The 15,592-nt window shown below is 39.8% G+C and overlaps 1 protein-coding gene and 1 pseudogene across 1 annotated transcript in view; one reads left to right on the plus strand and one right to left on the minus strand.

The window, feature by feature from the left end:
- TTC27 (tetratricopeptide repeat domain 27) overlaps positions 1–15,592 on the plus strand; it is a 176,772-nt gene that overhangs the window by 10,493 nt on the left and 150,687 nt on the right. The window contains exon 5 of the mRNA XM_040496473.1: positions 3,998–4,100. Coding sequence (XP_040352407.1) covers positions 3,998–4,100 — 103 coding nt within the window. The remainder of the gene's footprint in view (positions 1–3,997; positions 4,101–15,592) is intronic.
- On the minus strand, positions 12,438–12,833 carry LOC121044327 (cytochrome c oxidase assembly protein COX20, mitochondrial-like; annotated as a pseudogene).

The following is a 15,592-nucleotide window of genomic DNA, read 5'->3' on the forward strand; positions in this document are numbered from 1 at the left end:
CTCCAGGCTCTGAGCCATCAGCCCAGAGCCCGACGCGGGGCTCGAACTCACGGAGTGCGAGATCGTGACCTGGCTGAAGTCGGACGCTTAACCGACTGCGCCACCCAGGCGCCCCGTTAAGCATCTTTTAAAAAAAGATATATGTACTATCAAGTTAGGAGAACAAGTAAATATTTGAACGGCTGGTTGTAAATGTCATACTTTGTGGGGTTGGAGAGACAAGTTACCTGAATTTCTTGGCAGGTTCTAAACAACTTTTGACTTGGGCTTACAACCCTGTTGTCTTGTTACCCATCACCATGCAGAGATCACTCTGTGCTGAAATCTTTCCTTTCAATGAAAACAGGAAAGTTCTTTCTTCTTTGGGTCTATAATACGTCATTTTCTTTTTTTAAATTTTTTTAAAAATTTTTTTAACGTTTATTTATTTTTGAGACAGGGAGAGACAGCATGAACGGGGGAGGGTCAGAGAGAGAGGGAGACACAGAATCTGAAACAGGCTCCAGGCTCTGAGCTGTCAGCACAGAGCCTGACTTGGGGCTCGAACTCACGGACCACGAGATCATGACCTGAGCTGAAGTCGGATGCTTAACCGACTGAGCCACCCAGGCGCCCCTGTAATATGTCATTTTCTAAATGATGATATAAAAATGACTTCTTTGATAAATGAAGATAAAATAGTAAAGAAGTGTCCCATACTTAACCAAGTTAATTTTAACCTTTTCAAGTTAGCTTTGAATAGACGTACTCATGAAGAATATATCAAGTTGTTTATAATGATATTTTTGTGGAACTATAAAAGAAGGTGATTTTCCCCAAACCCCCTAATCTGTGAAGTATATAGACTAGTATTAGTAATATGTAAATGTTGAGTAAAAAGAGTCTTGGCTTCGAAATCAGACCAGAGTTTGTCTGGCTCAGCCGCATAACAGCTGTGTGACGTTATGCTAGTAAATTTCTCTGGAATATCAGTTTCCCTTATTTATAATTATTTTAAAAATGGGCCAAGCTGGCAAAGATTTATTGGGTGCCTTTTGAGTACACTTATGCTTCCTTCCTTTTAGGAGGTTATTGACTAGTGTGACTTCCTAATCAGAACATTCTGTCATAAGTGCTAAAATCAGGAGACAGGATCTAGAAACTAGAGTGAGGCTTCAAATGTCTTTTTTTATTAATGCCTCAGATTTTCTATTAAGCAATTCTTGGCAAACAGATAAGGGCACTTTTATTTTCTAGTAGAAAAATAGGCTATGCTTTCTTTATTTTTTTCACACTCCCTCTCACCCCAGATAAAGATTTGGGGTTAAGAGTTAACTTATAGATCTAATTTTTAAAGGTTCAGCATCTGATGATGTAGGTTTTCTTAAATTTATTTTTTTATGTTTTTATTTTATTTTTGAGAGAGAGACCCAGTGAGAGCAGGGGAGGGGCAGAGAGAGATGGAGACAGAATCTGAAGCAGGCTCCAGGCTCCAAGCTGTCAGTGCAGAGCCTGATGTGGGGTTCGAACTCACAGACTGCAAGATCATGACCTGAGCCAAAGTCAGACGCCCAACTGACTGAGCCCCTGATGTCGTAGGTTTTCTTTTTTTTTTTTAAATTTTTTTTTTCAACGTTTATTTATTTTTGGGACAGAGAGAGACAGAGCATGAACGGGGGAGGGGCAGAGAGAGAGGGAGACACAGAATCGGAAACAGGCTCCAGGCTCTGAGCCATCAGCCCAGAGCCCGACGCGGGGCTCGAACTCACGGACCGCGAGATCGTGACCTGGCTGAAGTCGGACGCTTAACCGACTGCGCCACCCAGGCGCCCCTCGTAGGTTTTCTTAAAAGGACAGTTTCTTTGACTCGCTCTGTCTGAATTCCCACGTTTAAAAAAGGAAGGGTGGGCTGCCAAACCTGAGTCACTTATTGCTGATGGCAGTTCAGGGATAGATAATCGAAATGTAGCCTGTCGTTACCCTTAGTGATAGAAAAGAAGGAAAATGAGGCAACACATCTGGGAAGTAAATGAAACATGATGTGAAACTTCTCTCTATTAGATAATTCTACCTTTCCTCACAAGGACTAAGGAAACAGCATCCGTAATTAAGAAGGATTTTGTTACAGAATCAAAATTCATTTGTGACCGCACCATTGTTGGAGCAATGTGCTGTGGAGCAGTGTAGGAGGGAACCAGGCAGTTTACCCCTTAATCAAATGAAGACATTAAGTTCAAGTTAAAAAAAAAGATGCTTTTGATAGTTAAGCATGATCTTCTATTAGTAGATGTTGCTTTTATTTTTTAAAATGTTTATTTTGAGAGAGAGAGAGAATGTGAGCTGGGGAGGGGCAGAGAGAGGGAGAGAGAATCCTAAGCAGACTCCATGCTTTGTCAGCGCAGAACCCAAACCCATGCAGGGCTTGATCCCACAAACTGTGAGATCATGACCTGGGCCAACATCAAGAATAGGATGCTTAACCGACTGAGCCACCCAGGTGCCCCAGTAGATACTGCTTTAAAAAAAAAAAGGAAAAATTGATTTCTTATACTTTCATGCAGTATATTCAAAATAGCATAGTTATAATATTTAATTTAGATGATTCAATGCATGGTCATACTTAATATTTTAGTGAACCTATCAAAAATATTTAATACTTCTAACTTGCAAACTCACCCATACACTCTTCACACATGTACACATACACTCATATACGCATAGTGGAAGATCCAGAAGGTTATAAGCCTTTGTCATGGATGTTTCCAGGGGAGAAGAATGGCACTGAGTCAGCTGAAGAGAGACTTTCACTCTTCACTGTACATACTGTTGTATTGGCTTTTTGTTGTTTGTTGTTTTCTTTCTTTTTAAATAAGGAACAAGTTATTTTTATTTTTATTATTTTTTTAATGTTTATTTTAGAGAGGACAGCATGGCGGGGGAGGGGCAGAGAGAGAGAGCGAGAGACAATTCCAGGCAGGCTCTGTTCTGTCAGTGCAGAGCCTGATCCGGGGTTCAAACTCACAAACCATGAGATCTTGACCTGAGCCTAAGCCAGGAGTCAGATGCCCAACCAGCTGAGCCACCCAGGCGCCCCAAGGATCAAGTTTTTTTGAAATAGTGATCAAGTGAGAACAGCATCAGACAATAGAGAAAAACCTACTGTGTTCTCAGCCACAGTCAAGACACTGTATGAAATTCAGTCTCTATCCTCAAGAATGTTTGGACCAGGTAGAGTTATACTCTTGAAAAACAAGCACCTGATGCAGTGCTAACTTCTAGGAACAGTGTAGAAGTTCAGAGAAGGAAGAGACTAATATGTGCCACACTTGTGGGAGAAGGCTTCATGGAAGGGTCTCACAGGGTGTGGAAGGGATTTTCTTAGTTTTGGGGAATATTTGAATCCAGGGTATTCTTTGCAGTGTAGTTTGTGCAAAATATATTGCTCTGAGGAGGACCTAGAGATGGGCAGGACGTGATTTCTTACCTTATTGGGTAGATGGTGGGCGACACTGAAAGCTAGGGATGACCTACGTGAATCAGTGGACTGTGTTTGCAAAGGAGGTAGTACAAATAATACGCTAGAAGTTCAGAGCAGAGAAAACATCACCGCCGCCCTATGCCCACCGCACTCCCTGCCTCTGGGAGGTTCTTGCTGGAGTTCTCCTGGGCGAGTTGCTGCCTGGTTTATGGCGCTGAGGGGGTGCCATGGAGGAGAAGGGTGCTGACAGCAGCAGACGTTTTAAAGGACGAGGTCGTAAGTTCTAAACGGCATCAGGAAGCCCAGCTGATTTAAAATACAGGCTCTGAGAGAATGGAGCAGAGGGGTTCTTGCGAAAGAGGGAGAAGCTGATGTGAGTATCATCATCAAAGACAGAGCAGTGGGTGGATAAGTTTGTCGAAGAGTAAGTTTAATTTCGCAAGTGTTAAAAAAAATTCTAAACACTAATTTCAGTTAGTGGAAAAATTGTTTTCCAGAGGGACCTTTACTGTCAGTTTACATGGTTCTTTTTTTCCCTAGAGCTTGCCATGGTGGACTTTGAGGTGTGTGAGTATTCACCAGCAGTTGCTGGAGGAGCGCTCACCGCAGCTCTTTGCTCTTGCCGGAGACTGTATCAGGGAAGGTATGTAGCAGATTTTGTTTGATGCGGGCATGAAGTTCTTGGCTGAGATACTCCTTTTCAGTTTAGTTTTTTACAGGTAATAGTAACTTCTTGGTTGAGGTGGTTTCTTTTTCTCCCCTTTACTTCTGGATGTGGAATATCACAAATTATTAGGGTGTCAGATTATACAATTTCTTTTCACCTTTGAATTTAAAAAGAGGTCATCATTGTAATTTATATTACCTATTTAGAAAGTGATTTGTTTTATGTAGGTTGCCATGATTTTATCACAAGTGGCTTACAAGTATTTTAATATTTTGTCTGTGTTTTAATCTGAGAAGCCTCTTTGGAAACTAATGCAAACTTTCTTTGTTTAAAAAAAATTCCTTCATTGATGAGTTGGAGTAAATTGTGCCAAATGACATGCAAAATAGAAAATTATTTATCCTCTGTCCTATTGAGTACATGAAGAAAGCCTTTTTTTTTTTCCACATTTGGTAGAAAATACATTTTCCTAAGGATGGCAATAGGTGGAGAGACATTTTTACATTTTGTATTATTTTTTATTATAATACATAATATGCATGTACAAAAGTACCTAAAATATAAATGAAAGTAGAAACCACACACCTCTGTCAGCGCCTCCCACTGCCTTTGCTACACATACCTTGCAGGTTTCCTAGGGAAGCATTTTGAAAAGAGAAAAATCTTGGGTACCTTGATACTTGGTTTCCCTGGGCTTTTGGAATGATTCTTCTTAGCAAAAGTTGCCAAACAAATCAAAACAAAAACAGATTCTCTTGTAGTGAAGGAACACTTGAACACAGATGAACTTGGACTTGGTTACAGACTTCGGAGTTACAGAGAAGGGGTTTGACCTTAGGTGTGTCTGATTCCAAAGCCCATGGTCCTTTCACCATAACAAGAGTATGTATGGCGTGAGTACGTGCACATGTGCGTATGTGTGAACAGTACTCTCCCTTCTCCATGGTCTCCATCTCAATGGTTTCGGTTACTTTCAGTCATCTGCGGCCTGGAAGTAGATAATCCTCCTTCTGACCAATTGTCAGAAGGTTAGAAGAAGCCTAATGCTACATCACGATGCCTGCATCAGGCACCTTACTTCCTCTCATCACACCGGCATTTTATCATCTCACATCACCACAAAGGAGGGTGAGCACAGTACAGTAAGATATTTTGAGAGAGAGAAAAGGGTTTGGTTCTACTGTGGTTTCTCACATCCACTGGGGCCCTGGGACCTGTCCCCCTTGGATAAGAAGGGCCGTGGGGGGGGAGGCAGTGGTTTTCGTCACTCTGGGTGGAGAAGCAGTGATCTGTACTTGGTGGAGTAGCACACTCATGAAGGCATAAAACGACTCTTAACATGTGTGCATATGTCATTACAAGAAGCTCCCACACCTTTCTGGAGTCTGTTTCCTTCAAGGGTACCTCTATGTAGTAACAAGCTAGGCCAGAATACAGTGGAGAGAATGTTAGTTTGTGCAGCAGTAAATACTACTAAGCTAGGTAATTTAGTTGAAATTAATGTCTCAATTTTGTTGTTGTTATTTTAGGATAGAAATACATAAGCATATGCTAATCTTAGATAAAATGAACATCTGTACATTATTCAAAGGGAGAAAGTAAGGAAAATATTCAGTCAGTATGATAATTGATTCATTTATATTGTGTATGCCAACTGAGACTTAGACCATTTATATTCTTTCAGGACTTTAGGTAATGCAAGGCTATGAAACAAGCAAGGGCATGTTAAATCAAATTTTGTGTGTGTGTGTGTGTGTGTGTATATATATATATATATATTCTGCTATGGGATTTAAAGCTGACATATGATAGATTAGTTGTTTTATTACATGTAAGGAGTTTACTTTTCTGTACAATGGTAATTCTTTTCTTTCTTTCTTTTTTTTTTTTAACGTTTATTTTTGAGAGAGAGAGTGTGAGCAGGAGAGGGGCAGAGAGAGAATGGGTCAGAGGCTCCCAAGCCAGCTCTGTGCTGACAGCAGTGGGACTGACATGGGGCTGGAATTCATGAACCATGAGATCATGACCTGAGCCAGAGTCAGATGCTCAACTGATTGAGCTACCCAGGCACCCCTATACCATGGTATTTCTTAAGTAACAGAACTGAAAAACAGACTCTCGCTTTTTCTGACCAATAGTTTTGGTTTAATGCTTTTGGATTATAAAAGATTTTTATGAGCAGATTTAGCCTACTGAACCATCTTTATTTTCACTAAGACTATAGATTCTCTAGACTGGAGCTCCTTGAGAGCTGTTTTTGTTTGTTTGTTTTGTTTGTTTTTAAGCTTCTTTCTACTTAGCATAGTGCCCGGAAAATAGTAAATAATTAGTACATATTTGTTGAATAAGAACAGTTAAGGTTTATTGAGGCCTTTCTACATGCACTTTTAGAACTCCATCTGTTCTCCATTTCAGTAGCAACTTTTATCTGACTTAACTTCTGTACAAGAGTTTTTCAAAAAGTAGAATATTGCAGGTGTGCCTGGGTGGCTCCGTCGGTTAAACATCTGACTCTTGAACTCAGTTCAAGCCTTGATCTCAAGGTCTTGAGTTCAAGTCCCACCTTGGGCTCCATGATGGGTGTGGAGCCTACTTAAAAAAAAAAAAAAAAAAAAAGGAATATTACAGCAGTTAGGAGAAAAATTGATCCTACTCAGATGCCATATGGACTTTGAATCTCTCCTAATAGCATTGCCTAAGGGTGGAGTTCTCTTCGAAATGAATACACAGTGAACCTTGGAGAAAATGAATACCTGACACCCCATTTAGCAGACATGTTTTCCTCTGTATTCAGTAAAATGAAAACTGTGTAGACTGAGTCTCCCCCATTCATGCCATTGCATATTTTTGACATGACGTGAGGTATACTCCATAAATGAACGTAGTGCAAAGGAGGAAGAGGGGGGGTGAGCTTCTAATTTATGAAATTGGGTAAAGTTTTGAAAGGCAAGGATGACTTTAACATCATTGATAGTTATGGGGAGAAAAGTTGCCTTTTCCAGAGGATAGTGAGAGCATTTGAAGTAAGATGGCATCAGGATTCAGCCCACTGTTTAATTTTGTAGAAAGGTAATTACATTACACTACTTAGGATATTATACGGTTTCCTGTGCTTCATTATACTTTTATGGAAAACTGGTTAACAAAAAGTGAACAAAAAAGATGTCACTAGGAGTTGTTTTTTCTTTTTATGGGAAATCGAATTTGATGCAGTTGTTATAGCGAAAGTCACATTTCTTCCCTTATTCCTATATTATATAAACTTGCATTTATGGCTACGTTTTTTATCACAGCACAGTGACTAATGTTCATAATTATTAATTATTAAGAAAAGAAAAAGTAACATTCCTTAAGTGCCATTTTATTTTATTTTATTTTTTAATTTAGAGAGAGAGAAAGAGAGAGTGAGTGCACAGTGGGGAAGAGGGACAGAGGGAGAGAGAGAGAATCTTAAGCAGGCTCCATGCTAGGTGCAGAGCCTGAGGCAGGGCTCCATGCTAGGTGCAGAGCCTGAGGCAGGGCTTGATCCCAAGACCCTGGGGTCATGACCTGAGCTGAAATCAAGAGTTGGATGCTCAACCGACTGAGCCACCCAGGCACCCTCCACCCCCTGCCTTATGTGCCATTTTAAAAAGGAAGGACCATATGATGTGTTTTAGAGAGAATTCTATTCTATGAGGTAAAATTAAGTTTCCAAACAGAAAGGTTAACTAAGATCTGGAAAATATGACTTGTAAGTGACTCATTCCCCAAGTGGTCTTGATTCTTTTCTGCAATATATTTCAGCATATCATTTACTTTGCCTTACAACTAAGCATTTTTTATGTTGCCATTCTAGGCTAATCAATGACATTTTTCATTTTATCTAGTCATAAATTCGTCCATTTTGGCTATGTTTAAGTAGGTCTGCACATAGTCTTCAACTGCAACATTTCATAAACAATTTTATTTAAAAAAATGTTTTGTTCTGGGATTTGACCCAAATGTTGACCAAGCAGTCAGTTACAAGTGAAATATTACTCAGTGTCCAGAGAAGGATATTGTATTTGAAATGTTGCCCTTGAAGGATCATCAAAAGTTGGCAGGATTTTTTTCAGTCTATGAAACATAAGTGAGGATTTCATGAACAACTGTGGTCGTTATATTTTTGTCCAGGAATGTGACATCAGTACAGTGTAGTGGAATAGAGCCCATCACACTGTCAGCAGAACTTTGCTGGACTGATCACATGTATGAAATGAGTTAAGTTAGAGTCTTGCAAAGTATGCTCTTCATTGTGATCTAGGCACTCTTTTTGATGTCACACCAATGAAACCCATGATTCTCTAAAAGATGGCTTAGATGCACACACAACCATTTATTGTGGGAGCGTATACCGAAAATGCATTTGATATAGTGCATGAGATGTAATATTGTAGTTTAGCTCTTTGAAATTGAGCTTATGAAGAAGTTAGTGTGTAAGAGAAAAGTTTGAAATGCTTTGTCCGGGAGTTCTGCTATAACATCTAGAGGCAACTCTGTAACTCTCGGGTAAAGTTGTTTCCTCATCAAAAGAGCTGATCAAAAGATTAATCTCTTGGTGACTGATGAGTGCATTGATTTAAAAAAAAAAATTGATACTTTGCAATGAGTGTTATTAAATATACTAAACATATTATAACTATCTGTAGGAATTTCATTTTAAAATAGCCTTAAAATCTTATAGGAAGAGATTTTGGTTTTAGCACACATTTTAAATGTACTGGTTGACATTTGTATCCAGAAGGTCATGAATATTCATTTCCATGGAGAACCTACAGGTTTATTAAAATAATATACATCTACTGAGTTGACATGTTCCTCTCTTTACTTAAAACTTGAGTCATCCAAAGCTTGAAACTGTGTGTTCATAATTGACTCATTGTTTTCCATGATACTGTGCATCTAGCCAGTTCTTAAATCTTACCAGTTCTTCCTTAAGGGTCCCATGTACATCCATTCCTCCCACTCTTATCCTAGGCCATGTCCGAAATCTTTAGTTTCGAAAGGCCCTTTAGAGATTATTTTGTTCAGCTAACTAACTCATTTTACAAAGACTTGTGACTCACATTGCCCAAGAGCCAGACCTATGATGTAGAGTTTGTAACTCCAAATCCCTCCCACTCTTCTTTCCATTATATTTCTGCAACTGGTCAGTAGGGCAGAATTCTAGTATCTGATAAGGATAATGCAGTTCACATTTCTACAGTGCTAGCTCTGTACCAAGCCCTGTACTAAGTCTTTAAGTATATGAACTAGTTTATTCCTCACAACCACTCTTATGAGATAGAACTGAAGAGTTTACAGAGGATGGTAGAGTGGTGCATGTAGTGTTCTTTCCTTTTTTTTTTTTTAATAGCTTTTTTGAAGAATAATTAACCTACAGTATTTACTCATATTTTGAAGTGTGCGATGATATTTTACACATGTATACACCTGTGAAATTACCACAATCAAGACAATTAACAGAATATGATGTTTTAAGATCTGGCTTTTAGTTTCTCCTCTGTCACTTCGACAGCTCATCTGACTTCCGAACTAAGGATTCTTTCCATGTAAACTGATCTTTGAAGCCTTTCCAGGTATAAAATAATGTGATTCTTCTTAGGCTAGCTCTCCACTCATCCTAATGCTGGAATTCATTGCAAGATTGTATCCAAAAGAGTTACTTCCTCTTCCCTTGGGAACTTTCTGAAATTACTTTGAGAGAGAATGCATTCCATTGTTAGGATCTGTAATTGCCGCAAAGTGCTTCCTTTTATTAATTAAAAACATCTGTGATTTTGTCACTTATAACTGCTAGCCAGAGCTGTGCTAATATAGTAGCCACTAGCTATCTGTGACTATTTAAATTTAAATAAGTAAAAGAAAAGACATAAAAAATTCAGTTCTTCAGGTTCACTAGCCACATTGGCAGTGCTCAGAAGCCATGTGTAGCTAATGGCTGCCATTTTGGACAGTGCAACTAGAGAATATTTATATTGTCAGAGAATGTTTTGGACAGGACTGCTGTTGAGCAACAGACAATGACAGGGTAGGTCTGTCCTTCTTTCTATATGACCAGCCCCCAGTTACTTAAGGCTACTGTCACTGTCATTTCATGTCTGAAGGGTTGTCCCTGACTTGCAGACTCATTCTTGGCCTTCGTTCCCTCTCCCTCTATGTTAGTACTGGATTGGTTTTTCTTTTTTTTAAATTTTTTTTTTCAACGTTTTTTATTTATTTTTGGGACAGAGAGAGGCAGAGCATGAACGGGGGAGGGGCAGAGAGAGAGGGAGACACAGAATCGGAAACAGGCTCCGGGCTCAGAGCCATCAGCCCAGAGCCCGACGCGGGGCTCGAACTCACGGACCGCGAGATCGTGACCTGGCCGAAGTTGGAGGCTTAACCAGCTGCGCCACCCAGGCGCCCCTGGATTGGTTTTTCTAAATACCATTTATATCATGTCCCTTTTTTGCATTAGGAAAGTCTTTAATTGTTCCCAGTTTTACCTTTGACTTTATATTTGCTACTCAATTTGATATTTAATACAAATTGTTTTTAGAATGCTTGCTGTGTTTCAGTCACCGTGCCAGGTGCTAGGGATATTGAAGAACTCAGTGGGGCAAGGGCAAAAATTACAAGTAGAAAAAAGGGCATAAAGGGGATAGGAAGGGATGTGGTTAATCTAAACCTGAGAGATCAGAGAAGGCTTCACAAAGAGCCTCATGCTTGAACTGACTCTCGAAGAATTAAGAATTTATTAGATGAAGCTGGAAAAGGTATATAACATGTATTAAGAGAAGTACAGAGACTTGAAACATCTCTGTGGGTTTGGGAATTTGGGTAGTTTGGAATGGCTGGAGCAGAGTGTGAGGGTGGGTTGTGTGGCAGGTGATGAGGTTGAACAGGTAGGCAGGAACTGGTCCTTAGAACATTGGATTCCATCTTGATGGTTGCTGTCAAAAGGTTTTTAAATATTTGCGTACTCCTAAGACAGTTATTGAGGGCCACCTATGATAGGGGGTACATAGAGCAGTGAACCAGACTCACGTGGGCCCCTCTTTTGTGAGCCTTACGGTCTAGAAGTGAATTGCAGCCAAATTTCTACCCATCTTTCAAGGCCTGCCCTTCTGAAAAGGTTTGTTCAACTATCCTAGTCTTAGGGATATGCCCCCTTTGGTATTTATGATCAGTACCATACAATTTCACTTCACAGTAATTGTTATGTATCTTCTCTTCCTAGCTCTTCTTTTCCCCATATCTTGTTAGGGAAGATCAGGGCTTAAACCTTGCTATAGGATCTGGTGTAATTCAAAGCATATATAATAATTCAGTAGATGTTTATTAAAAGTCATAGGATAGAAGAGAGGGATATTGTTGAGGAAGGGAGAGAGGCAGGAGAAGGATGGAACACTGGAGGAGCAGCAGTAGGAAATAAGCTTGCGAAGTATGGAGATAGGGAGAAAAGGATTTTTTTTTTAGAGGAAATGAGTTGGCGTTGGCTAGCGCTTTCCTGTTTAGACATGATGTCACAAATGTGTGAAGGCTGGCTTACGGTTATGGATTCTTAGGATAATTGTTTTCCCCCTTCTCCCAGTGCCACTTTTCTTGCTGACCTCTTCTGCATGGCAGACTTAACCTCTTTTTTTTTTTTTTTAATGTTTATTTTTATTTTTGAGACAGAGAGACACAGAGCATGAACGGGGGAGGGGCAGAGAGAGAGGGAGACACAGAATCGGAAGCAGGCTCCAGGCTCTGAGCCATCAGTCCAGAGCCCGACGTGGGGCTCGAACTCACGAACCATGAGATCGTGACCTGAGCTGAAGTCGGTCACTCAACCGACTGAGCCACCCAGGCGCCCCTTAACCTCTTTTTTTAACCTCTCAGTGAAGATACAGTAATTTGGGTCTCAGCTTTGAATGGACTCTCCTGCTGGATTGGCTACTTTGGGTGGGTCTAGGCCTCATCTTCTGTCTTTGGTGTTCCTTGCAGCCATAAAAATGGAATTCTAAGGTCCCTAAGGTTTGGTAGATAGCTTCAGGGCAGAATATGGCTTCGGTGCTTGCGTAATTCCTGAGGTTCAGTTTTCATTCAGTTTTTGTTCTTTGAGGATTCCTTACTTCTCAGCACAGTGGTATCAAACATCTTATTTATTTTAGTTTATTTATTTATTTTTGTTTATTTATTTTTACACACACTTTATTTACTTGATTGAAAGCCTATGGTACATACAGTGTTTAATATAGCTGACTTAGCTTTGTTCACACTGACTCCAATGTGGTTTATTTGGGTTTTCTGTGCTTGAGACTTTGCTCAGTTGCTGCTGTTGCCATTGGTTTGTTTTCTTTCAGGTCAGGAGCAAGGTGGGTACTTTCATATAAAATCTTATTTTTAATTTTCTTTCTGGCAATTGTCTCCTGGGTTTTTAGCTTGTATAGTTATACCTACAATGGAACCAGCATCCTAAAGCCACTGAGATAAATCCTCCTACACCAATATCACATTATCTCCTAAATCTACTAGTTAACAAAAGATGTTCAAGGCCAGCCACAACAGATCCTAAAGAGCCATTCATATAATATTGAATCCCACGCCCAGGGAATGTTTTCGGCATCTAAAGTTCCTAGGATCTTAAAGGGCTTTCCCGTGGTGGGTTCACTTGGCTCTGGCCCTGTAGCCATGAGTTCTGGTATATGACTGCGGCCCTCCCTGGCCTGCACTGTCTATTAAACATTTTAAGTCCAGACTTTAAATCTAGCTTTAAAAAAAAATTTTTTTTTAATGTTTTATTTATTTTTGAGACAGAGACAGAGCATGAACAAGGGAGGGGCAGAGAGAGAGAGAGGGAGACACAGAATCCGAAGCAGGCTCCAGTCTCTTAGCTGTCAGCATAGAATCTGACGCGGGGCTCGAACTCATGAGCCGTGAGATCATGACCTGAGCCGAAGTCGGACGCTTAACCGACTGAGCCACCCAGGCGCCCCTAAATCTAGCTTTTTAAAGGTGTTTTTATTGGGAAAGTAATTGGTCATGCTGTTGGAATTTAAAGATTAAACTAATTCTTTAAAAAAAAAAAAAACACCCAAAAAACAAAAAACCATGGCTTGTCTTCCTATTTTTATTGAACAGTCTTTAACCCCTGAATATATGAGCTACAGAAGAAGTAGAAGATGAAAGCCAATTACTCTAATATCCACCTGAATACACACAGGTAGGTAGGTAGGTAGGTAGGAGGGAAGATAGATACAGACAATCAGCTTTGAGCATTTATGTGACTTAATTATGTGTTATTAGGACAGTTTAAATTTGACAGCCTTCCCTAGACTTACATGGTCTATCACAATGTCATAAGTCTACTTACATGCAGAAATGGCCTTTCTTTGGTTATTGAGAGGTTTTTAAAAAGCTTGGCCAAGTTTTACATCCCTTGATATATATTGCATCCAGAACCTTAAAGGAAAATTAGTTTACTGTTGACAACTAAGGAAAATTGTGTCACTTGTGAACTGTGCTAAGATGATAGAAGGTCACTGTATTTCTGAGAAAAATGGCTATACACTCAGGAATAGTGAGCAGATAGAAGGAAAAAAATTAATAGAAAGCACTAAGAGCACTGAATATCATCATTTCCTGCTTTTCTTGAGTTTGGTTTGTGTGGAAGAAATCTACTGATGGAGTTTCGTTGTGAGAAATTCATGTTTGGATGCCTGTCTGTCTTTTAAAGTAAGACATGTACATCTCTGCTTACTCTCTGAGTCCAGAGAATCTCTTTAAAAAGGACTGGCAGTATGTAGAAAAACACCTCTTCAGACTCATTTTAATTTCGGTTCAGAGTAAAATAAAGGATATCTGTTTCTTAGCTGTAAATGTTTGTCAGATAACTAGGTGATGAAGGTGGTTGGGTTGTGTAACATCACCTCTATATTCATTCTGCCAACTTCCCCCTCACCCCTGTTTTTTCCAATAAGTGTGGATTCACATTCTGGCTTTGCCACTTAACAACTGAGGTGACGAGTGAGTAAGCTATCTGAGTTCAGTTTTCTTTTCGTTTCTTTCTTTTTTTTATTTGAGAGAGAGAGAGAGCTTGCACGTGCACATACGCAGGGAAGGGGCAGAAGGAGAGAGAGAATGTTAAGCAGGCTCCATGCTCGGCATGGAGCCGGACAGGGGGCTTAATCCCTCGACCCTGGGATCATGACCTCAGCCAAAATCAAGTGTTGGATGCTCAACCAACTGAGCCACCTGGGTGCTCCTGAGTTTAATTTTTTAATGAATTAAGTGGGGATAGTGTCAGCCTCAAAGACATCATTGTGAGAATTATAACACAATATATACCTAGTACTAGGCTGAGATGGCATTCAGTATGTATCACTTCCCTTTCAGCTTGAATAATAGAAAACTGATTCTCCATCTTTGGACACTGGAAGTGTATTTTTTATTCATTTATTATGCATTAATTCTTTAAAATATTTTAAAAATCTCTTTTTTTTAAGTTTATTAAGTAATCTCTACCTCCAAAATGGGGCTGGAACTCACAATCCAGGCATCAAGAGTCACCTGCTCCACTAACTGAGTCAGCCAGATGCCCCTAAAATTATTTTTTTTTAATTGAAGTACAATTAAGGTACAGTGTTAATATTATTTTAACATTATTTATGCATTAATTCTTGTGGAATGCTGACTAACCCACTACTGGAAGCCTTTGTGAGGGGTAGTTTGTCAGGGGTGCTGTAGAGGTATGGCTCAGGTGACCTGTGGACACCCCCTGCACTCTGGTGTGTGTCAACTAGCCTCTTTATTATATATGATTAATTTTGACAGTCATTTTGTTCCAGACACCTTGTTATCAGGTTATTATCCTCCCATCTATTCAGCTACGGTATTCAGAGAAATAAATCCTAATCTGACTGCTAAGCCAATATTCATTCTCTATTTAGTATTCATACAGTCATCTGTATCTATGTGTGTCTTTCTCCTTTGAAGGGAGAATTTCTACATTCATTATGAGGCAAACAGTCTGTAAGCTGAGCTCTTCATTAGATTTTCTGTGATGTTTATAGATTCATTTGGTACTTTGTATCTTCACCTTGCATTGCCATATTCTTTTATAGCATGAGTAAGACAAGCAGTCTAAAATTAGAGCAGGTTTATAAATTGTATTTCCTAGGATCCTGTGGAATAAAGGATGGATGTATGCAATGTCCTTAGCTTTGTTCTTGCAACATGTGAGTGCTGAGAGAATGCTAGCTGTGAACTATTTTTATATCCGCGTTCCTCATTTTTAAGAGCAGGGAATATGCAAATATATACTTCGCATACTGTGGACTCAACATTTTACTCATTTTACTTAATCATAGATTGTTATTTTCATCATAGTGGGGGGGGGGGGGGGGGGGGGGAGGGGGGGAGGGGGCTCGCATACTGGACTGCCGGGCCCCCCCAGCGGCAGGGAGAGGGACAAGGGGGGG

The sequence above is a fragment of the Herpailurus yagouaroundi genome, unplaced genomic scaffold, assembly GCF_014898765.1.
Source record: "Herpailurus yagouaroundi ecotype Mexico unplaced genomic scaffold, PumYag 188, whole genome shotgun sequence".
Taxonomy (NCBI): Eukaryota; Metazoa; Chordata; class Mammalia; order Carnivora; family Felidae; genus Herpailurus; species Herpailurus yagouaroundi.